Genomic DNA, 24,716 nt, shown 5'->3' on the forward strand with positions numbered 1-24,716 from the left:
CACTAGTTGCCACTGAGCTGTGACTCACGCAACCTCGTGTGTCAGAGTGGAACTGTGCTCCTTAGAGTTTTCAGTGGGTGAGGTTTTTGGAAGTAGATCACCAGGTCTTTCTTCCAAGGTGCCTCTGGGTGGACTTGAACCATCTCTACCACCCAGGGACTCCTGAGCAGCCCTCTGTGGATATTAAGTCAAATCCTCTCTCTTTGCAGGGGCAGCTCGAGGATTCTAAGAGGCAGTGTGGCAGGATGGATAGGAGCAGGGAAACTGTGGGGCTTCAGATCCCAGCTCTTTCCCTTCCTTGCTGTGTGACCTCAAGCACTTAACCTCTCTGTGCCTGTTTCCTTGAGTATAAAACACGGACAGTAATAGCAGCCACCTCCAGGGTTGTTGGCATGCCTCAGTGAGTTATATGGATGCAAGGTGCTCAGACTGGGGCCTGAAGAAGAAGTGCTGGAGACACCTGAGCTATTATTTTTATCTATTATTTCAGGTGGGGACCCTGAGATCCAAAGGCGGGGAGTGGGGCGATGAGGTTTCCCCAAGTGGCAGGAAGTCTGGGTCTGGAATCCACCACACTGTCCAAGCCCTCTCAGGAAGGATTCTGCAGCAGCTGTGTGAGCGGCTGCGGTGTGTCCACGTGTCTGGGCCCTGACGAAGGCCAGGCCAGCCAGACCAGACCAGTCTTCATAGTGATCATCTGCATTTCAAAAAACCCATTCGACTTGGTTTCCGTAATATCCCAGCTGATCAGAGCTGCTGCTGGGAGGTGTCATCTCAGAGGTGGGCCCAAGGAGAGGTGCTGGCAGAGGGCCACTGCCCACGTGACACTCAGAAAGGATGGGTGGGGAGGCCTTCCCTTTGTGCCACCGCCCCGGGGCTGGCTCAGCTGATCTCTGTGATACTCAGCTGCCGGCTCAGCAGCGGTGGCGGGTGCTGCCCTGACAGCCACCAGCCCTGATGATGGCCCAGCCCAGGACAGAAATCAGAGTGCTACTCCACTGGCTGGGCCTCCTGGCACTCCGCCCAGGCACAGGCAGTCTGTTTTCACAGGTGCTAGCGGCTCTGGGCCTCTCCTTCCCTGACAGGGGGGTAAGGAGCACCTCTGAATCCTCTCTGGGTGATGTAATCACTGTTCCACACTGTGCGCTACCCAGGGGGTGACTCGGGCTTTGAGGCTCTATGACCTGCTTTACTCTGATCTGTGCTGAGCTGGGGGCACCCTGGGGACGTGAGGATCTGAGGGGTGACACACTTACAAGGAGCCAGCCTCCACGTTGGGGCCCCTCACATAGAAGGGAACCCTGATGTCAAACTCGTAGGGCATGGACTTCCCCTTCACCAGGCCGAACTGGCCGATGTGGTAGCCGTGGTCGGCGGTGTAGACGATGTAGGTGTTGTCCAGCTCGCCTGTCTCCACCAGCACATTGTAAATCTGCAACACAGGCCGGAGGGGCGGGCAGGGGTCAGGGTGTGGGGGGCCCTGCCCACCTCTGACCAGGGGCTGATGAGGTGCTTGAGATCCCAAAACCCCTTCCTCCCCTCCTTCAGGTCTTTGCTCAATTGACACCTTGGTGAGGGCTCTGGGACCACCACATATGAAACAGTACTCCACCTCCTGTCACTGCCTGTCACCTCCTCCCTTTTCTTATCTTCACAGCACTGCTATCAACTTATATTGCTGTTGTTAGGTGCCATCAAGTCAATTCCAACTCATAGCGACCCCGTGTGACAGAGTAGAACTGTCCCATAGGGTTTCCTAGGCTGAAATCTTTACAGGAGCAGATCACCAGGTCTTTCTCCAGTGGAGTCACTGGGTAGGTTCGAACTGCCAACTTTTAGGTTAGCAGCTGTGCACTTAACTGTTGTGCTACCAGGGCTCCATTACGGCAGGGATTTTTGTCATTTTGCTCCCTGCTGTATCCCATGTGCTCTGGCACTCAATGTTAGTTGAATGGATGAATGAATATGGACTGTGGCCTGTGGCAGGAGTTTATGATCTAGAACAGCACTGCCCAACAGAACTTTCCGGGATGATGGAAATGTTCTATATCTATGCTGTCCAACAGAGCTTTCTGTGATGGTAGATTCTACATCTGGGCTGTCCAAGATGGTAGCCACTAGTCCATGTGGCTATTGAGTACTTGAAATGTGGCTGGTGAGACCAAGGAACTGAATTTTAAAATTACTTTAACTAATTTAAATAGCCATGGGTAAATAAAATCCATACAATGGGTTATGATCCAGGAGCGAAGTACTGATACATATGCTACATGGATGAACCTTGGAAACATTACGCTAAGTGGAAGAACCCAGTCATAAGGGACCAGATATTGTCTGACTCCATGAATACAAAATGTCCAGAACAGGCAAACCTATGGAGACAGAAAGGAGATTAGTGGTTGCCTGTGCCTGGGGGCATGGGGTGAGTGGGAGGTGATAGCTAACGGGTGTGGGGTTTCTTTTTGGGGTGAAGAAAATGTTCTAAAATGGTGGTGATGTTACACATGTGTGAATACATTACAAACCACTGAATTGTAAATGTAAATGAGTGAACTGTATCTCGATAATGCTTTTTTATTTTTTTTAAATGAAGTAGCCACATGTGGCTACCGTATTGGGCAGCACAAATCTAGAATATAGATTTCTGAAGGAAGAGGTTTTTGTCTGCATTGCTCCATGCTGTTTTGCAAGGCCTTGAACAGTGCCTTCCTGTTCTGCCTTCTGTTTCCATTCCTCTCTGGTTGATGATGCTTGGAAAATGGTGAGTGATCAGGATGGCTCAGGGCTGGCCATGGCCGAGGGGTCTCGAGCAACCCTTGGGAAGAGGCCATGGTGGGAGGGCGGCCTACCGTCTCCATGGAGTCGTCCACGGACATGAGGGTCTGCAGGCGCTTCCGCTGCAGCATGTTGGTGAATTCCATGTGGATGGGCTTCATGGGCCCCGTGTAGCGCATGATCCAGTGCTTGTCCGGGTTGGGCGCATAGTTGTAGCTCGGCGTGCTGTCGGGCAAACACATACACATACACATACACACACACACACACACACACACACACACACAGAGTGGTGAGGCCACAGGGGACCTGGGCCACCCTACATTGTCTCTGCAGCTACTTGGGGGACAGTGGACACTGGGCGTCAGGGGTCCTTCTAAGCAGGCTCCTCTCCATTAGTCCAGGCTTCCTCCACGTGGGCTGTGCATGGGAGGCTGGAATCCGTACAGCATTAAATGACGTTGAACCACAAAGTGAGAAAGCTGGCTGTCCCAGACCTCCCATCACATCCAGGCCAAAGTCTTGCTTTGGTGCTTTCCTGAACATCTCTCTCGAATCTGCTAGTCTCCCTCTTTAAGGAAGGGAAGGGCTCAAGTTTAAAAAGCCTTCAGCAGGCACTAGCATCCAACTATAATTTAACAGCATTGCTTGTGTTCACTGTATTTATTTTCCAGTTACCTTGGTTAATGGCAAGTGACATGGTTTTTGTGGTTAAAGTAAAAGAACACAACAAAGCAAAAACCAGTCGCTGTGGAGCTGGTGTGCGTCACAGTAGAATTGTACTCCACAGGGTTTTCAAAACGGTAGATTTTGTTTGGAGGTAGATCGCCAGGCCGTTCTTCTGAGGCTCCTCTGGGTGCACTTGAACTGCCAACCTTTTGGTTAGCAGCCGAGCGCATTAATGGTACGCACCACCCAGGGACTCCGTGGTTAAGGTAGGGCTACAAAATTTCCTTTTAAAATAGGTTTAGTTTAAAGAAAAAGCTAATAGATGTAAAAATGAAGTAAATCCTAGCCGTGCACACATGGTGGGAATTGTGAGGGTGGCCTCTAGTGCGTTGGGGACATGCCCCAGTTTTTAATCTAATCGTCACCATTATCCTTCCAGTTTCAATTTACTCTTCCATTTTACCAAAGAGGAAACAGATTTGGGGACCTGCCCAGGGCCTCACTGAATGGGGAGCCACTGGACCCGGTGACTCATGTCATGGGGCCAAATGTCATTATTAATGACAAATGAACAAATGAATGATACCCATGACAGTCCCTGAGCTCTTACCAGGTGTGGGTGTGGTTCGAAGGGCTTGTCTTATATTGTCTCATTTAATTCTCACACCAGTCCTAGGTGCGGCCGCTGGCTTTATTCTCCTTGTGTGCAAAATGAGGAAACTGAAGCCCGGGGTGGGGGGTGAACTAACTTGCCAAAGACAGCACTGGGGTTCGACCTCTCACAGTCCACCCTCTGGAGCTGACAGGGTCAGCCTCCCTGCTGTATGACCATCAGTGCCCGCTGACGTGCGGGTCAGTCTGGAGATGGTGCTTCTGCTGGAGGACTGAGCAGCAAGAACACACGTCAGTTCAATTCACAGCCTCAGAACTTACTGTTTCCAGAAGGTTCCAGAAATGGATCACTCCATCCCAAACCAAGAGCAAAACAAAGGCTGTTGTCACCCCAGCCCATACTGTGCCCCAGGATCTGAGCGACTGTAAAACCCACCAACGTGTGGGGTACCCTAGGTGGGGCACGCCATTGATAGGAAATGCTTTATTTAAAACCTCCAACAGAAAATGAGGAAAACAGGATGTCAAATTCTCACGGAATCTAGACTTTCTGGAGCCACTGAGACTGGATGACCCCTGAAACTCTTACTCTGAGGAAATCTTTAAGCTGAACCAAAACTTTGCCTCAAGTCATCTTTGAACCAAACGACAGTTTAGCCTAATTAGAAAAGGTCTGCACGAAGCGTTACACTCTTTTAGAGACTTATCTGTATGTATCAAATTGACAACAGCAACTTCAAAGGATGGATGAGAAGCTGGGGCGGGGGGGACAGGTTTGTGTTAAAAATGGTGAAATAGTTTGGAAAAGGTTGTTGAGAAAGGTGCACAACTCAATGAATGTAACCATTGTTACTGAATTGGACACGTAGAAATTCTTGAAGGGTGTGTGTTTTGTTGTGTGTATGTTCACCAGAATAAATAAATAAATAAACCCCCCTAACACGTGGGCGTCCCTTGCACTGGGTCAGAAGATACTCAAGGGCTAGGTTTTCCTCGAATCTTACCCCTGCCCCAGTCAAAGCTGAGAATAAAGTTTGGGTTTCCACAGATTGAAGATGAAAGGTTTTCAAAACGAGTATTAGTGGGCAAGGGGCTTCAGTGGGGGAGGAGTGAGGGGAGGGGAGAAAACTCCCCTCCTGCCCGCCCCCTCAGGGCCTTAAGGGCCTCTGAATTATCCAAACCTCTCTTGCTCTCCTGGTAGAAATTGTGACGCTGCGGCTCTCAGTATCCTGACAGCTATGGAGGCTGTTATGTAAGCTGCAGTGAATCCCAGCTCAGAGGCTCCTTCTGGACTTTGTTGGAGTCCCTGGTGGATCTGTAGCTTCCTGCTGTTGAGTCCGCCCTGGTCCCAACTGGGCCCTCCCAGCCACGGCCTTAGGGCCTGACCCAAGCCTAGAACATTCCCAGGAACCCGTCCACCGCTGCCTCTGGGCTCCCGCACTGAGGAACTGGAAGGGGGCTGCTGGGGCAGGGGTCGTACACAGAGATGCTCTTGGAGATGGCCAGTGGGGTGGAAGAACCATTTCACAGGCCCCAGGGGCCCAGGTTCCAGGATGTAATTTTTAGCCACCATCCCTGAATCTGTTAGAAGATAAGGGGGTGTGTGGCCTCAACAGCCAGTGGGGAGTTGTCAGGAGTTGTTATGGGATGGTCTCTTAAGCCCTTTCCCTGAGACTCTGGGAGAAGGATCTGGAGGCCAGAGGACTCAGAGCCTGGGTTTCTGCCTGGGGCCCATGCCGGGTGCTGGCTCTCCAGGGAGGGTGTCGGCATTTTCACATGAACTGGGCTGCTGGAGGAACAAAAATGGGAAACCCACACCTCCTCAAGAATCCCAGGAATGTCTGCTGTGTCCAACAAAGGGCCTGAAGGAGAATGCTCCCCTTCGCTAGTGCAGGACCCTGACCCCCTGCCCTGAGGTGACCAGCGCCAGCCAGCCTGGCTCTGAGCCCACTTTCTCCCTTGGGGTTACAAAGGGACAGGCCCATAAACCCACATCCCAGATGCCACACTGCCAAAGGTGTGTGTCTGTGTGACTGTGTGTGTTTGGATGTGTATCTTTGTGCGCACGTGTCCCTGTGTATGCATGTCTGTGTATACATGTCTGCGTATTTGTATCTCTTTGCATACCTGTCTGTATGCTTGTGTGTATGTGTCTGTGTGTTTGCACATCTGTATGTCTTTGTGTATGCATTGGTGTGTCTGTGTGTCTGTCTTTGCATATGTGTCAGTGTGCTTGTGTGTACATGTTTGTGTTTGCAATATCTGTGCGTGCGTATACACATCTGTGTGTATATGTGTCTGTGTGCGTGTGTATACACACATCTGTGTGCATGTGTATACGCGCCTGTGTGTCTGTGTGAGGGGGATAAAAGGGGCTTCTGCCAGGCTGCCCCAAGGAGAGCAGGGCAGGGGCGGGCTTGGTCGGGGTGCGGGGATGGGAGAAGAGACTCCCAGCAGAAAGATCTGGCACTTGGATCCGACGAGCAGGCCCCGCCCCTCTTCACCCCTCCTTGACTGCCATAATTAAACAGCCCAGCTGCAGAACTTTCTTTTTTTCGGTTGTGTTTTGGAAATGATTATAGCCCAGAGATAAGAAAGCCTTCCAAACCCAGCCCTAGTAAGGCGGAGGTGGCTTCTCTGGGTAAGTAAGAGCAGGCGTTGCTTATTTTCAATTTCTGTAATTTTCATTTCAAAGAGGAAATAAATGAGCAGGCAATGTCAAACAATTTCATCATGAAATGCCGGGGCTGCTCAGGGTGAAGCTGGAGGCTCTTTTAAAGGAGATGCTGTGGCAGCAAGTGTCCACCCTGGGCTTGTCCCCTAGCTAGGACTGAGTCGCCACGCCGCCACCCTCAGATTCAGCGTGTGTGTGGGGGAGAGGCCAGGCTGGGGGGAGAGCAGAGTGGCCTGGGTGGGAGGGGCCAGGCAGACATGCAGGGGGCGGTGCTGGTGGCCGGGGAACCGGAGGGTGGTGCTGCGGCCCCGGAATGCAGTTCATCTTCTTCTGTCAAATCCTTCTCCCCACAGACCAGGGATCAGAAGGTTAACACACCGCCATTCCTCCCTCTGAGCCACTTGGGCGCTGTCAGAAAGTAATTACAGCGAGGTGGGTGAGGAGGGCGTTGCATCCTGATTGTAATGAAAATTAAACACCCTGAATATTCAGGAAGATTCCAAATTGCCCTGTCCTTGTCACCCTGAAATGTCACAGTAAGGGCTGCTGAGCATATGGGTCTGTCGCTGCTAAGCGGGGGTTGCTTTGGGAGCAGAGAAATGCAGAAGGAAGACTGAATAGCCAGCTGGGTGGAGAAGGACTGGGCGGGGGGCAGACAGATGGGTGGGTTGGATCCTGGCTCTGCTATGTACCAGCTGGGTGACCTTAGGTAAGTTACCTCACCTTGCTAGGCCTCAGTTTCCTTATCTGTAAAACGGGAATACCAAGTGTGACAGGCAGCCTCTGAGAACCTGCCTCCTGGTATTTACATCCTTGTGTGGTCCCCTCTCACATTGTAGGATCATGTGGCCAATAGAATATGGCATAAGTGATGGTAGGTCACTTCCAAAATTCGGTTATAAAAGACTTCGGCTTCCATCTTGGCCTCTCTCTCTTGGATCCTTTGCTCGGGGAGTAGCCAGCTACCATGTTGTAAAGACACTCAAGCAATCTGAGGAAGCTCATGGTGAGGAAGAGCCATGTGAATGAGTCCCAGTCAAGCCTCAGAGGGCAGCTGACTGGACACCTAGGCTGCAACCTTGGGATTCTCTTGAGTCAGAACCTTCCAGCCAAGCCACTCCCAGATTCCTGACTTACAGAAACTGTGAGACAATAAGTGTTTGATGTTTTAAGCTGCTCAGTCTTGGAGTAATTTGTTATGTTGCAATAGGTGAAGAATACACCAAGGTTCATTGTGAGTATTTGGGGATTTGATGTAATGTAAAGGGCTTAGCATAGAGTCTGCCACATAGTCAATAGCTCACTAAGTGTTTGGAATATGTTAGTAGTCTGGTCAAGCAATGCACCCTCCCTTGAGGAATACTTTCAAGTGTATAAAATAAAATACAGAGGATTACCGAGAAAACCTGTTACCCCGAAATGCAGTTCTACCCACAGACCTCTTGGAGGGAGATGTGAATCACATGTTAACCACTCTGGTTTCCTGCTTTGGTGTGTTAGCTGGGCTGCCTGGGTTTGTGCCCCATTTCCCCTGAGATGAGCAGTGCGGTCTTAGGGTCTTTAAAGCAGGAAGATTAAAGAGAAGGCATGAGATACAGCTATGCCATCACTGTATCACAGCCTGTCCCTCCCACCCATGTGCCAACCAGTGGCTCTGACACACAGGCTCAGATGCTTACATGTGCTGGGACGCATTGGGGAAGAGGCGTGAGTACTGGGGGGCTGAGTCTTCGGGGCCATGGGGGGCTGCGTGGCTGATGACCATCAGGACTGGCCTGTGAGGGTACATCTTCTTGGACGTGCGGAAGAAGCTCACGCTGTCATTGGTGATGAGGTCAGTGAGGTAATCCTGGGGGTGGGGAGAGACAGGGAGATGGCATGAGGAGATGTGCATTTGTCCTGAGTGCCTGCTGCATGCCAAGCACTGTGCTAGGCATCAGGGACGCAGCAGACAGAACAGACAACAATCCCTGCCCTCACGGAGCTTGTGGTGCAGGGGGTAGACGGACAATAACAAATAAGCAAATAAACTATAAGTAAGATCATATGGTGCTACATGCCATGGAGAAAAATAATGCAGAGAAGGGGTTAGGGAGGACAGGAGAGGAATTACCTTGTATCATTCATACATAATGAATGTTAAAAATAATAACACGATTGAGTACTTATGGTATGGCAGGAACTCTTCTGTTTGCTCCTATTAACTCATTTAGTTTTCACATAATCCTAGAAGGTAGGTACAATGATAATTCCTGTTTGCTAGAACAGAAAATTAAGGCACAGAGAAGTTATGCAAAATGTCCACTGTCACACAGCTGGTAAATGTTGAAGCCAGGACTTCTGAGTCTTGATTCCTAAGTCTGAAGTCTTTTCAAGGCCCTAGGATACCACGGTGTAGAATGAGTACCTCTCTACTTTCCTTGAGCATCTATTTTTGGTGGGCGTGGGGTGGGAACAAGCATGTAAACAAAGAAACAAGATGGGTGTGACAGGGTGTGAAAGATGAAGTAAATAAATCAGGGAGATGTAACAAAGACTATCTGGGAGCTGAGGAGGGGGAGCATACTTTAGCTGGGGGAGTCAGGGAGGGCCTCTCTGTGGAGATGACATTTGAGCTGAGAGATGAATGATGAGAAAGGCAGCCAGCCATGGGAAGATCTAGATCACTGGTTTTCAAACTCAGTTGCCCACTTGAGTCCCCTGGGGAGCTTTGCGGATGCCTGGACCCACCCCTAGAGATGGTGATTTGATTGGTCTGTGGTTCAGTCTGAGCATTAGAATTTCTAAAAAGCCTCTAAGTGATTCCAGTTTTCATCTAGGATTGAGAATCACTGACCTAAAGGAAGAGTTCTAGACAGAAAGAACAGCAAAAGCAAGTGTTGCAAGGCAGGAATGAGCTTGCCATATGTTCAAGAAACAAAGAGGGCAGTGTAAATTATCAGTAGGTGAAATTTGGGGATAGCATAAACAAAGGCATGTGTGGCTCCATTAGAAAAGTGAGGAGCCCACTTAGATATGGGGCAGGAGGAGAGAAGAGTTGGAGGAAACAGAAATTGAGGGCTTTAAAAGCTCAGCAGAGAAGCTGAGCGTTTCCTACACCCTTCTTGAACTAGTAAATCTTTAGCTGCTTTTATCTCAAAGATAATGAATCCTCAAAATTTACCCTCTGCTTCATAGAAGCTGCTCTGTTCAAAACTACCACTTTCAAAAAGAGATAATACTATTTTAGAGAAAAAACAGTGATGGGGAGGGTGAAGAAGCTTCTGGCGTAAAGTACTACCGATGTACCCATACATCTACAGACACACTTCTACAGGCACACTCATAAGCTATATCTGTGTGCATAAGGGTGGTCATTGCAGTATTATTTATAAAGCAAAAACATATTGCAGTGCCCAGCAATAGGTGGATGGTTAATTAACTTTTCCACTTCCATACTACACAATGCTACACATGCATTAAAAAGACAGTAGGCCTGTGGTTACTGACAGGGAAAGTTGTCCAAGATATACTGTTAAGGGAAAGGGGAAAGAACAAGCTATACAGTCAAATCCAGAAGCAGTCTATTTTCATTTTTGTGTGTGTGGGGAGGATGGAGGCAGCAGGGTATAGGGGAAAAGTGACATCCCTAACCTCATATATTTTTGAGCACCAAGGAAAAATCTAGAAGGATAGATATCAAAGTGTAAATTGGGGGCTGGGATAAGAGGAGAGAAGAGGTCACTTGCTGGTTTATATACTTTTCCTTGACTATATTTTACAATTAATTTTGGTATAAAAAAGATTTTTAAAAGAGGGCTATTGTAGAACCTATTACATTAAAATAATATGACATGTTACATTGTTGTACTTATCACATAAAACTAAGAGCTGCTGCTATAGTTGAAGGAGCATGATTTAAAGGTGTTAGAAAAGTTCTTAAAATAATGTAACTAATTGTTGTTGAGTGCCATTGAGTCAATTCTGACTTACAGTGACCCCACGTGACAGAATAGAACTGCCCCATAGGGTTTTCTAGGCTGTAATCTTTATGGGTTGCTATGAACCTTTGGTCATAGCTATAGGGTCATTATGAGTTGGAATTGACTTGACGACAATGGGGTTTGGTTTAGTAGGTAATACTGTCATATATTTCAAAATCCAGAAGTTACAAAATGGCTCATAGTGACAGTTTTTCCATTTTTGTCCCAAAACCACCCAGCAGCAGCCCCACCCCAGAAAAGCAGTGTGACTACTTCCTTGGGCTTTCCCCCTGAGATATCTGCATACATACAAGAGATTGTGCGTTTTATTCTGATCCTACTCGCCCTCACACTTTCACCTTTTTCACATACCCAGAGGGTGCTTTTCACCTTGCCTTTTTCACATTGTAAGAACATCTTGGAGTTCCTTCATACCAGTAAAAACTATATTCATCCTTTTCTAGCTGCATTGTAATTCACTGGGCAGATCACCACTGTTTATTTAACCAGTCTCTTATTCTTCTTTTGTTCCATTTTTTTCCCCCATAATAAACCCATCTTTATTATTTGATTTCCCCAGATATATGTCTGTTTGGTTGTGACTAAACTTATTTTTTTTAAAGCCATATTAACATTCATTCCCTGGAGAGGACAAATAAATTGTGGTCTGTTCACACAATGGGATGATACAGCAGTGGAAAAGAACAAACCAGAGCTGCACATATCAACATGAATAAATCTTCCAGACACGATATTGGGTGAGAAAAGCAGCCTGTAGAAGGATATGTATATGATTCCATTTATATGAAGTCTAAGAACACATTGAGCAATATTATGTATTGTTTCCAGATATCTGCATAGGGAATAAAGGAATGTGTGGGAATGATAAGCACCCATCTCAGGATCCTGGTTACCTCTGGGGGGTGGGGGCATAGAAAGGGAGAGCAATGAGGGGTGAAGCAGCAGCCCCTACAGCCTGGGTGAGGTTTGGTTTTCAGAAGGTGTGGGCTGATTATTGTACCTGCCTCCCAAGCCTGTTATGAGGGTTTAAGGTGTTAATGTACGTAAAGCCCTTGACCCAGTGCTTTGTACATAGCTGACATTATTACAGCTTTGGTGGTGGCAGAATGTCTGCATGTCTAAGACCCTCCTCCCCCTTCCTGGTTCCCCACCCTTCAAAGGCCACTCCCTCATCTCCTCTGGCTGCATTGAGGCATCTGTAATGACATCTGATGCTCACATCTATCCAGCATCAACTGGACTCCCCAATCTGGGTCACAGAGCCTGTGTTTTCCTTAGGAAGGCGCTTCCTCCCCATCCATCCATGTGCATAGGGTGAGGTAACACTGCCCTGACTCCAGGGGTGGGCGGCCATCTCTTTGGCCACAGAACCTGATTCAAGTCCAGAGTGAAGGATAAAGGGGCCTGTCACATTGGTGGTGGCAATGTGGTGATGGCAGCTGACTTTGTAGGACAGGGTCATTGATTGTGTCCTTTGCACCACTGGTTTCTGGTTTGGGTAGTGGGTGAAGGGTGCAGAGAGGGGGAGTTGAGGAGGAAGAGAAGGTCTAGGTGATAGGTGACATGTTGAGTTCAGTTCTGGACAACTTGAGTTCAGGGTGCCTGGGTCAGCCATGAGGAAGCAGTTAGGGACTCAGAGTCATTAGCTCGAAAGGAGGTAGGTGGGAGGACCATGCAGCCTGCTAGGTGAATTTTCTAGAACCTGGGAGAATGGCTGACAGACCATGAAAAGTCACCTGCTCTGCCTCTTTCAGCCCTGGGTCAGGCCTGTTGTTTACCCCTGCCCCACCAGCCCCTCAGCCCCAGGGGGCCCACCTCTGTATTCAGGAGCTAGAATTTCTGGTGAGGGCGGTAGTGAGATGAGTGTTCCGGGGATTTTGCTCCTGCCCAGAGTTTAGAAGCCACAGCTGGGAGACAGCCAGGGGCTGGGAAACCCTGCTTGGACGTCATTCCTCGACCATGTCGCCTCTCGTGCCCACTCGCCGAGCCTCTGCGTCCTCCCTGCAGCCACCCCATCTCCAGTGCCCTCACTTTCTCAGGAGGCGTTTGAGGAGCTCGCCAGCCTGTGGCTCTAGGCAAAAGCATTGTTTTGCTCAAGTTGTCATTAAAAAAAAAAAAAAAAAAAAAAGGTTGGCATTAGCAAGGCAATTTTCTTGGGCAGGAGAGAGGGAGAGCCTGTCTGAGGGGCAGGGCTGGGTGCCCTGTGGGGTCTGGGGCCATGAGTCATGTGTCTTAGGGGCCAGAGATGAAAATGGGGCCTGTCCGCCTCACTCCTGCTGCTCCTAGTTGCTAAAAGCACTTATTTATGCACAATATTAGGTTGGGTGCTTGTCCCCAGGGTGCCAGGCTCCCCGTAGGGTGGGGGTATGGCAGTGGGTCCCTGTGCTGTGGTGCTCACATTCTCATTACCGAGATGAGAATGAAGCAGGGGGCTGGGGAGTGATGGAGTGACATTAGCAGGGGGGCCAGGGCAGCTGCTCCAGGGATAGGCCATGGAGCAAAGTGTGGAGGAAGCAGTGAGTCCCGGGGTCCAGGTAGGAAAGTACTCTGGGCTGTGGGGACAGCAGGGAGGTGGCAGGGAAGGGGGTTGGAGAGGTGAGCGAGGGTGTGACAACGCAGGGCCTGGTGGGCCATGGGAGGAGACTGGGGGCAGGTGGGAGAGCAGGTTTCCCTTTCTTAGGATGCCTCAGGCTGCTAGGGGTGAGTGGGTTGAGGGGACTGTAAGGGGAAGAGGGGATGTGGAGACCAGGGCAGGGTGGGGGGCTACTGACAGCTGCTCCTCTTCTCCCCTGGACCCTGGGTCCTGGAGGAACGTGTCCGTGGGTTCCTCCCAGTAATTGCTCACACATTTGCCCCAAGGAAGCCTGAGTTTCTACCTCCTTTTAGAACTTGGGCAAGACATACCAACTCACCACTTCTTATAGGGCATCTCCGCAAACTTGAGTCTCTCGGACCCCAGGTCTAGTTAAATTTTCTGCTTGGGAAGCCTCACTTGAGCACCATTGGGCCACTTTAAGGCTGTGCCTGGAAACCCATGGCTTTGTCCCTAAGAACTGGTTTCAGGGGCATGGTTGGGAGTGGGGTGGGGGTTGCTTCTGCCCAGAGGACAGCCCCCAGGCCAGCTCTTGACACGTTCCTCATTCGGCAAGTCAACCCTGAGGAGGGGAGCTGTTGGCTTTCCCGTGCAGCAGATTATCCTAACCTTCATTCCCCGTCATGATGCTGACCCCTCAGCCTTGGGGGTTTCTACAGCAGTTTGTGTTTACAGAGAGATTCACATCCCGACTCCTCAAACCTATTGCTGTCGAGTTGATTCTGACTCATAGCAACCCTACAGGACTGAGTAGAACTGCCCCATAGGGTTTCCAAGGAGCAGCTGGTGAACTAGAACTGTGACCCTTTGGTTTGCAGCTGAATGTTCAACCACTGTGCCACCAGGGCTCCACATCCCTACAAGAAAAACAGAAACAAAAACTATTCCAATCGAGTTGATTCTGACCCATAGCAACGCTATAACGACCCTATAGGACAGAGCAGAACTGCTCCAGAAGGTTTCCAAGGAGCTGCTGGTGGATTCAGACTGCCAAACTTTTGGTTAGCAGCCGAATCGCTTAGCCACTACACCACCAGGGCTCCATCCCTACAGGGGCAATGATATTTCATGAAGACTGAGGGCTCTGGAGTTTGACAGCTGCTAGCTGTATGCTCCTGGGCAAACCACTTGCCTTTCTGCACCTTAGTTTTGCGTCTGCAAAGTGGGCCTAATGACAGCTGCTGCTTCAGATGGTGGTGTGGGGGACCTGACAAGCTGAGGACTTGCTTAGTGTATCAAGCACTTTGCCAAGAGCCTGACACAGACAGTACCCACAAGGCATGCTGGCTGTTATTGCTGTCCTACATTACCCTATTAGAACCTTTGTGACAAATGATAAGCGGACATTATGCCCATTTTACAGATGGGGAAATGGAGTTCACAAAACTACTAAGCCGTACATCCAGAGCTAGAGCTCAGGCTTTATAATTTTGTTTGGTCCACCTTTCTCCCCTACAAACAGACAAAGTTATTAATGAGGCTGTATGTGGTGGTTTAGAGCACAGGTTGACAGATGCTCACTGTAGAGGGTCGAGTGTAAATATCTAGGCTTTTTGGTCTACCTGCTCACTGCTGCCATTGTAGCGCGAAAGCAACCATAGACAAAACATAAATGAATGGGCGTGTCCTTGTGCCAGTAAAACTTTATTTATGCACACTAAAATTTCAATTCTATGTAAATTTTACATATCATGAAAATTACTCTCCTTTTGATGTTTTTTCAACTCGTAAGAAATATAAAAAACGTTCTTAGCTCAAGGGCCGTTCAAAAACAGTCAGTGGGCTGGACTTGGCCCACGGGCTGTAGTTTTGAGCTTGGGCTTTGAAGCCCAGTGGCTTGGGCTCGAAGCCTGGCTTTAGCTCTCACTAGCTGTGTGGCCGGGTGAAGATACTCCCTCAGCCTCAGCTCTCTCAGCGCCAGGTAGGGATGACAACAGCACCCATCTCACAGGCTGCGGTGAGGAATGCATGCGTCAATTTACGTCAAATGATTTGAACAGTACTTGGCGCACGATGCTGCTACGTGAGTGTTGGGTGTTATTCCTCAAGACACCCACATGCCAGCATTTGTAAGAATTAAAACAACACATTGAATTGACACATGGCTGAAGTTCCCTTTGATCACCCTTCACCCCTGTTGCAATCTCGGCCTCTGTTGTTCCCTACTGAGAAATATCTTTCCAAATATTTTGTTACGTATTTCCATAGAAAAGCAACAGTATTGCTTTATGCATCTTCTTACTTCATTGTATAAATCCTGTATATCTGTATCCATTCATTCACCCAACAGAGAGCAGGGAACGAAACCAACAATCATTCCTGCCTTCCCGCCCCTGGAGAGGGGCAGACAAGGAACAAATAAATCTGAAGCATACAGGGTATGGTGTGTCAGATGGGGACCAGGGAGGAGAATAACGGGGGGTGGGGTACCCTTCAAGTACAGTGGCCTGGGCAGGTTGCAGCGAGGAAGTGGATTTGAGCAGGACCTTGCTCAAAAAAGCAACTTGCTTTTCCCACTCAAGCTTACATCTCGGCTCTTTTTATGGCTTTGCCCACAGATCCCCTCATCCAGCTTATTTGCCTCCAGGGCAGGGGTGCTTCACGGTCATTCAGCCCTTTCTGCAACGGGGGACTTTCTGGTTGTTTGTTTCTTTCAATAACAACCAAAGCTGTAAGCAACAGCCCAGCCATGCAGCCTCCTGCATAGGCTTTCTCTAGAATAAATACAGAGAAAAGGGGATGCTGGGGCTCAGGGGAGGGCACGTTCAGGTTCAATGAGACTGCCAGATTGCCCTCAGATCAGTGTGCATTCTGTCAATTCCCAGTGTCCCCTCAACACCTGCTGGTCCCTCCCCTACACCCCCAGATGGAAACCTCTCTGTGATGCAACTCTTAGTCATTCCTACCTCCCTTCCTGCTAGCTGTCCTGCCTTCTCACAACCCTCCTCGGCCATGAGCACATGCTTCATACCATTCTCTTCTTGGCATCGCTGCCTCTCTCCCCTTTCATGGCATCTCTCCAACTTTGGGATTAGTGACTCAGGGCAGAGTCCGCAGAGGGCTTTGCGGGGGGAGCTGGGGAAGGGCTGGCAGCTTCCTTCCCACCTGGGCCTCCCAGTGAGGCCCCTGTGGCCACCATGATGCTCTGCCTGGAAGGGGCATCTCACCACCCGAGTACAGGACCCAGTGCCCAGGGCTCCTGGGCTTGGCCTTGCTGGCAACTCCTGGCTCACTCCTGCTCCTTCTGGAAGCCCTGGCTGCTGCCGCCCACTGCTCCCCCCAGCTGGTTCGGAACTGTGGACCTGAGCCAATTCTGACTCCAAAGGGAAACACCCCCCCACATCCCTGTTAAGAATGTCCCTGTTCCCAGGCCCCCTGAGTCCCGCAGGGGGTTTTCTCATTCACCAGGGAGATGTCAGGGTGGCAGCAAAGAAGGATGAAATAGCGGGCTCTCTATGTCTCCATCCTTGGCCCTAGAGGACCCCAAGTAGCTCTGGATAACTTGATTACCAGGCTGCTCCGAGCCAAGGCGGGGCATGGTGAGGAATTTGAAAGAGGAGGGAGTGGGGTTTTCAGGAGGTTTGGAGAATTTGCCTACTCTGAGGCTGGGAGGCTGGGAGGCAGTGTGTAAGGCCCCAGGAGACTACAATTTATATTTCCTGGGATTCCAGGGGGTCACTAAATTCCCTTCCCAGGACTTGGGAATCCATTCTCTCAGGAGGTAAGGGGGGCTGGTTGTGTCCAGAGCCAGGGACAGAGGGAGATGCATAAGAGATGTCTGAAGTAGTTTCTGCCACCAGGGCCTGGGCAGATCCAACTGAGACACAGGAAATGGACACAAGTGAGCCCTGATCACCCATCAAAGGTAGGTTGTTGTTGTTAGGCGCTGCCGAGTCAATTCCGACTCACAGTGACCCTGTGTGACAGAGCAGAACTGCCCCACAGGGTTTCCTAGGCTGTAATCTTTGTGGGAGCCAAATGCCACATCTTTCTCCTGCAGAGCAGCTGGTGGGTTCAAACTGCCAACCTTCTGGTTAGCAGCAGGGCACTTTAACCATTGTGCCACCAGGACTCTTTTTAAAGGTAGGAGGGATCCCTAAATGTGCTAGTGTTTACAAAAAGGGACGAGGGTAGGGTGCGTTTTGGCTGTCAAGGGTCTAGTCACCCTCCTTAGTGTGGAACTTCTCCATTTTTATTTGGGGATCTATTTGCAGCCAATGTTCCCAGGGTGTGTAGATTCAGTTTGTGAAGATTCATTGAACTGTCCACTTGGTCTGAGCCCACTTCTGTAAGAATACTCTGCTTCAGTAAAATGTTAAAGACCAATGCCCTTGAAATAGAGACTGTTATTTGAGAGATGAAAAAGCTGAGAAGCAGAGGATGTAAGTTAGCTGCTCAAGGCCACACATTTCAGAGAATGTCAGAGTCCATGGTCTGAACAAACTCAGGCAGTCCGGCCCCAGAGCTGTGCTCCTAAGCACTGGGCCACACTGCCTCTCCCAAGCCAGGAAAGGGCCGAGCTTACCTTGGAGTAGTCGAAGCCATGCTTCTCCTTCACCCCGTTCCGACAGAGCGTGTAGTTATAGAAGCGGGAGTTTTTAAGGAGTCCGACCCACTCCTTCCAGCCAGGGGGCACGTAGGAGCCATTGTACTCATTAAGGTACTTCCCAAAGAAAGCTGGAGGGAGAGAAGAAGGCCAGGTAAGAAAAAAGACAGCAAAGGCCTTTTCTCATAATCATCCAATAGAGTCTGTTAAACCACCATTGTAGGTGCAAAGCAGGCGAACGACACTATCCCTTCGGGCAAAAGTTTTACCTTTTGTCATGCTGTGGAGTCCGCTGGCAAGCAAGCAGAGCCCACAGACCCCCTTCTCAAAACGTTTTTAAATGCACAAAACAAACTATGTAGGATCACAGTGAAAATCAATTATTTTGAAATATAGTTATCAAAGTACTAAAAGAATTTGTGATATAGTAATAAATGTCCTTTTAAATTAATATATTTAAAAGAAGACCTAGCAGGGCATCTGGCAATTTCAAAGTAGTGATTGATGAGTGAACATATTTTATTTTTGGCTATCTGCAACAACTGTAATGGGTTATTAAAATATTGATGATTTCTATGAGTGAAAAAGTTAGAGATTCTGCTAGCATACTGTGATCTGTGGCCCCTGCTTAAAATGGAAGCAAATGCTAAATTTCAGTTGCAAGTTAGCGAAAATAAAAGTATGTTTTTTTTTTCCCCATTCACATTTATAGGCCCCTTGAATTCTATACATTACACAGCCACCAGAATGGTTAATGTTAAAAAGAAATTGACAATACCAAGTGATGATGGGGAGGCGGAGCAACTGGAACTCTCATAACTGCTAGTGGGAGGGGAAACTGGCCCAACCACTGTGGAAAACTGGCAGTGCCTAGTAAACTCAGACATAGTCACAACTTCTGACCCAGTGATTCAAATCCTGGGTGTTTATCCAACAGAAATGCATTCATACATTCACCAGAAGTCATGTACAAGAAATGTTCATTGTAACATTACTCAGTATAGCAAGTAACTAGAAACAAATCAACTGTCTATCAAAAAAGAGTGGATAAATACATTGCTTCATATTTGTATAACGGAATACTATACAGCAATGAGATGAAAAGATCTAGTACTTCGTTCAATAACATGGATACCACCCAACAACCTACCTAATGTTAAGAGAAATTAACCAGATAGGAAAGAACAGATGATATTATGATCTCCTTTATGTGAAGCTTGGGGGCAGCGGTGGCTCAGTGAGAGAATTCTCACCTTCCATTCAGGAGACCTGGGTTTGAGTCCTGCCGAATGCATCTCACGCACAGCCACCAGCTGCCTTTCAGTGGAGGACTGTGTGTCGCTGTTACGCTGAACAGGTTTCAGCAGAGCTTCCAGGCTAAGACAGACTAGGAAGAAAGGCCTGGAAATCTATTCCTGAAAATCAGACAATGAAAACTCTATGGATCACAACAGTCCAATCCACAACTGCTTCATGGGGATGATGCAGGATAGAGCAGCATTTTGTTCTGTTGTGCAACTCAACAGCAGCTAACAACAAGAATAACAACCTATGAAGTTCAGAAACAGGCAAAACTAACCTACGGTGCTGGAAGTAAAAACAGTGGTTATCACTGGACATGGCGGGGTGGAAGGGGTGCAGGGGGGGCTTCTACGGTGATGATCATGTTCTGTTTCTTGCTGGGACACAGGTGTTTCAGCTGGTGAGTCCTCATTGAGCTGGATGCCCAGGAAACCAAAAAAAACTAAACCCGTTGCCGTTGAGTTGATTTCGACTCACAGTGAGAGCATGTACGATATTTAATGATGGTAACCTATCAAACTCATTTTTTTTTACTGGAAATTTTTTGTGAGAGTTTGTCTGGAGACAGAGGTCTTACCCCAGCCCTGTCTTTTCAGATGAGAACATCAGGGCACAGAGACGAGCAACAAACATTGTTGACGGTACGAGGATACATGTGTTCAAGGTGGTTGTAGGGGTTAAACGACATCTGGTTTAGCAAGTGGTTAGTACCACGCCTATAGAATCCCTGGGTGGTGCAAACGCTTAACACACTCGACTGCTAACCAAAAGGTTGAGAGTTTGCTTCCACCCAGAGGTACCTTGGAAGACAGGCCTAGCGATCTACTCTGAAAAATCAGCCACTGAAAACCCTACGGAGCACAGTTCTTCTCTGACACATATAGGGTCACCATGGGTCAGAGTTGACTTGATGGCAACTGGTCTCGTTTTTTGGTTTAACAACGTGCCTGGCAAATACAGGTTGTCCCCTACTTGTGACGTACTGGAGTTACGATGAACTGCACTTAACGATTGTCTGTTTTTTTTCCATACATCTTATCGTTGGTAATATGTACTACATACAGCGTTGCAGTGCATAATTTGCTGATGCTATTCTCAGATGTTCACTTGCAGAAGTTCAATGTTATGATTTATAAAGATACAGCCAATAAAAAGTAATAATAATGAAAACTAAAAAAAAGAAAAAAAATGAGGTATTCCACTTACTTCAGAACCGACTTACGACGGAGTCGTCAGAATGGAATCCCGTCCTAAGTTGGGGACTACCTGCAATAAGTGCTCAGGGTCAGTGGGTCTCAGTTCAGAAGCCAAGATGAGACGAGAAAGACAGAGAAAGTCCACAGAGGGAGGAGGAGAGTGGGTGGGGCTGGGATACCGTCCCACAGACAATGAGATGGTCCCTCCGCCTGGAACCTTAGAAAGAGCACAGAGAGTTGCTCACAGGCTGTTAACTCCAGAAGAGAGGCCTGGACCAGGAGGTGCTGCGACGGAGCTGAAGCCTGGTACATGGGCTTCCTGGAGACCTGGCAAGTAGCTGGCATGCCTGGGAGTGGAAGACCCTGTAGGAAATGAAGCAGCCAGATTCCTGAGTCCCCAAGGTACTATGGGCAAAGGAAAATGCTCCCATTAAATGTAGAGGCGGGCAGTGAGTGCTCTTGAGGGAGGAGCTGATGAAGCACCTTCTAGAAGGATCTGGGCAACAGTGAGAGGAAAATACGAAGGGAGGGTCCCGAGCCTTGGTGATAAGGCCCAAGGTAGAGCTCATGTTGCGTGGGCGGGAAAGGCAAAAATAAAGGGAAAGAGCCCTGGCATCCTGGGGAGGAGGGGGCGGGAACTGGCTGCACCGTTCTCCATATCCTGAGTACCGTCCAATATTTAAAAAGTAAGAATGGAACTAGGTGGTGGGTGTCTAATTAAAAAGCAATCGGGTAGCCCTGGCTGCGTGTCAGGGAGTAATGGGCTGAGATACTGGCTGGCGCAAGAGGCAGAATTAAAGCACCAGGCACACTAAATGCCTGTTTTTCTTTTTCTAGAACATTGCATCGTTGCATCCATCTCCTTAAAGCGGTGGTTCTCAGCCAGGGGACACTGGGCAATGTTTGGAGATATTGTGGCTGCCACAACTGGGGAGGGGGTGCTACTGGCATTTACTGGGTAGAGGCTGGGGATACTGCTAAGCACCCTACAATGCACAGGACAACCCCCTGGGACAAAGAATTATCTGGCCCCAAATGTCAATAGTGCCAAGGCCAACCCTGATCTAAAAACTCCATCCATTCCCAGGGCCCTCTAGCATCCCTTCCCTCAATTCTCCAGAGCCACACTGTGAGAGCTGAAGGGGACCTAGAGGTCACATATACTCCAGGAAACAAGATCTACTAAACTTAGTGACTTTATTCCCCATGTCACAAGTGGAATACGGGAATAAGAGGAAAACTGCTCCAGGCAGAGGAAACAGCCAAGTGCAAAAGTCCTGAGGCAGGAACAATAAAAAACTAAACCCACTGCCATCCAGTCCATTCCAAGTTTGGGGCATTTGAAGAGCCCAGGGAGGCCAGTGAGGGAGTGAAGAGATGATGTCACAGAGGCTAGGGGCAGATCACGCAGAATCCTAAAAGCCACAATAGGAAGTATGCTGTGAACCTCAAAGAGGCCCTGGCACCCAGAAATATTACACACCAGAGTTTGCACTTTATGTGTATTTTCCTGGAAACAGGTCCACAGCTTTTGACATTCAGAAAGCAACCCAGGATCACAAATAATTTAAGAACTTCACCCCTCTTTCATTTAAAGGAGAATAAAAATCCTGAATTCCTCACTGGGAGAATGAGGTTCGGTCCCAGGTCTCTCAGTTCCTGGCTAGTGAGTCTTCTGGTTTGTCCCTGAAGATTTGGGCCAAAGTCTTTCTGATGAGCGTGTAGCTCAGAAGGCTGAAGAGCTGATCTTGGCCCAGCTGGTGGGCGAGGGCCTGCTGTGGGGAGGAGGGTGCAGGTCCTCCTTGTGCCTTTGGAAGCCCACCCCCTGCCCATTATTGCCCAGTGCCATGGGTGTCAAAGTGTTGGGAGCTGTGTCCTCTGCTACAATCTCCTCTTTCACATCTCTCTCCGTTCTCCAGTCCCAACCCTCAAACATTCCAGAAAGAGTTTACTATTCAGCCTCCACAAGGCCCTGGAAAACAGGGCTTCCGTCAAAGGCTTTTAGTGCCAAATTAGATCTTGCTCTTATTTGATTAGACTTCCCCAAGGCGGTTTTTAAAATGGTTTTTCTGGCACCAGTGGAGGTGGGAGGCGCAAATTAGCATGGGACCTGGTGCTCCGGGGCTGGGAGACACAGCCAGGAGAAAGAGCAGGAATTAAAATCAAGATTAAAAATACAACCCATGTTGGGGCTGGGGCGTGGGTAGCTGGGAGTAGCTGAGCTTTGGTGGCTGGGACAGGGCAAGGAGGGCGGCAAATGGGGGGCCGGTGAGGGGGTGGAGCAACTTGGCAGGCAGATGAAGAGAAATGAAGTGCCCTGCAGGGAAAGGGCACTGATGCTGGCTGATGATGCCCCGTGGAAGCAGGGCTGGCATCGATTGAAGGGGTAGATGCTCACTGTCACCCATGCGCCAGGCACCGGGTGGGAATTTTACTTCTGGCAATGGAGACTGTTGTTTTGCCTGCCTAGTCCTGACTGTGGTCCGCTGGGTGCCACCATTCCTCACTTCAGTGCCCACGGGCTGACCTCAACCCCTGCCTCCAGGGCTGCACACATCATGTAAGCCTGGCCAATCAGAGCATCACTTTCCCCTGGCTACTGCCATTGGTTCAGGGATAGGCATGTGACCCAACCTGGGCCAATAAGAGCCAGCCCTGGGATTTTAAGGGAGCTAAAATTATAAACCCTGGTGGCATAGTGGCTGAGTGCTACGGCTGTTAACCAAAGGGTCGGCAGTTCAAATCCACCAGGCGCTCCTTGGAAACTCTATGGGGCAGTTCTACTTTGTCCTATAGGGTTGCTGTGAGTCAGAATCAACTCGATGGCACTGGGTTTGGTTTTTGTTTGGTTATAGGGTTGCTATGAGTAGGAATTGAGGCGGCGGCACTGGGTTTGGTTTTTTTAGTTTACTGGAAAAGGAGCCATGGTGGTACAATGGTTAAGCACTCGGCTGCTAACCCAAAGGTCAGGGATTTGAACCTACCCAGTGGCTCCATGGGAGCAAACCAAACAAAAACCCAAATCTGCTGTTGTAGCATTAATTTTGACTCATAGCAACCCTACGAGGCAGAGTAGAACTGCCTCATAGAATTTCCAAGGAGCAGCTGGTGGATTCCAACTGCTGACCTTTTGGTTAGCAGCCGAACTCTTAACCACTGCACCACCAGGGGTCCCAAGGGAGAAAAGACCTGGCCATTTGCTCCCATACAGATTACAGCCTAGAAAACCCTATGTGGGAAGTTGTACTCTGTCATATAGGGTTGCTATGAGTCGAAATCAACTTGATGGCACCCAAAAAAACTAGAAAACAGAAGCTCTTTTTTCCTTGGGGCTGGAGGTAGGTAGGAGTTAAGCTTGAAGGTCTGGTAGCCATCTTACCACCAAGAGAGGGGGGATGGATTGAGAGTTAACCAACACGGAAGAAAGCAGAGCTGACAGATACAGAGAACGAAAGAGTGAGAGGCTGAAAGAGACTGAGAGGGTAAGAGACAGTGAGAGTGACAGCGAGAGGGAGAGACAGAGAGAGAGATAGGGAGAAAGAGAGAGAATGTTTGTATGCAGAAAGAAAAAAGAGACAGTGAGAGGCTGAGAGACAGAGTGTGTTTGTGTGTATGTGAGAGAGAGAAAGAAAGAGAGTGAGAGGGCGAGAGAGAGTGAGAGGCTGAGAGAGAGAGATTGTGTGTGTATGCATATGTGAGAAAGAGAAAGAAAGAGGGTGAGACAGAGTGACTGTGTGTGTGTTTGTGAGAGAAAGAGAGTGAGAGGGTGAGAGACAGTGAGAGGCTGAGAGAGGGAGTGTGTGTCTATGTGTACGTGTGTGAGAGAGACCCAGAGGGTCAGAAAGTGAGAGGCTGAGAGAAAGTGAGAGTGTGTGTCTGTGTGTGTGTACGTGTGTATGTGAGAAAGAAATAGACTGAGAGGGTGAAAGAGATATTTGAGCCCCTGGGTCCATTCTTATCTGAAGTCACCTCTAAGGCTAGTATTTTCAGTTCTATCAGTGGAGTTCTATTGTACAACAATGGGGAGGGGAGTGTTACTGGCATCAAGTGGGCAGAGGCAAGGGATGCGGCTAAACATCTTTACAATACACAGGGCAACTCCCCACAACAAAGGAATGATCAGGTCCCAGACATTGGTAGTGCTGATGTTGAGAAACCTGAGTTATATAAACCAATAAATCCTACCACCCTACTTTTGTCTTGTTTTGGTTCGTTTTGTTTGCTTCAATCAGTTAGTTCTTTCACCTGCATTTGAAAGATGATGCAATGCTTAGTGTAGAGCTGGGTTTAGCAAACAAGGGCCTGTGGACCAAATCCAGCCTGTCACCTGTTTTTGTAAATAAAGCTATATGGGAACACAACCACA

The 24,716-nt window shown here is 48.8% G+C and overlaps 1 protein-coding gene across 4 annotated transcripts in view; it reads right to left on the bottom strand.

Moving 5' to 3' along the window:
* Nucleotides 1-24,716, bottom strand: part of SULF2 (sulfatase 2) — a 144,598-nt gene that overhangs the window by 30,054 nt on the left and 89,828 nt on the right. For all 4 annotated transcript variants that reach the window (XM_064276176.1, XM_064276175.1, XM_064276177.1 and 1 more), the window contains exons 4-7: nt 17,832-17,983; nt 8,410-8,579; nt 2,850-3,000; nt 1,257-1,432 (exon numbers count right to left, since the gene is read on the bottom strand). In XM_064276176.1, the coding sequence (XP_064132246.1) occupies nt 1,257-1,432; nt 2,850-3,000; nt 8,410-8,579; nt 17,832-17,983 (649 nt within the window). The remainder of the gene's footprint in view (nt 1-1,256; nt 1,433-2,849; nt 3,001-8,409; nt 8,580-17,831; nt 17,984-24,716) is intronic.

This window comes from Loxodonta africana, chromosome 24, assembly GCF_030014295.1.
Source record: "Loxodonta africana isolate mLoxAfr1 chromosome 24, mLoxAfr1.hap2, whole genome shotgun sequence".
Classification (NCBI taxonomy): Eukaryota; Metazoa; Chordata; class Mammalia; order Proboscidea; family Elephantidae; genus Loxodonta; species Loxodonta africana.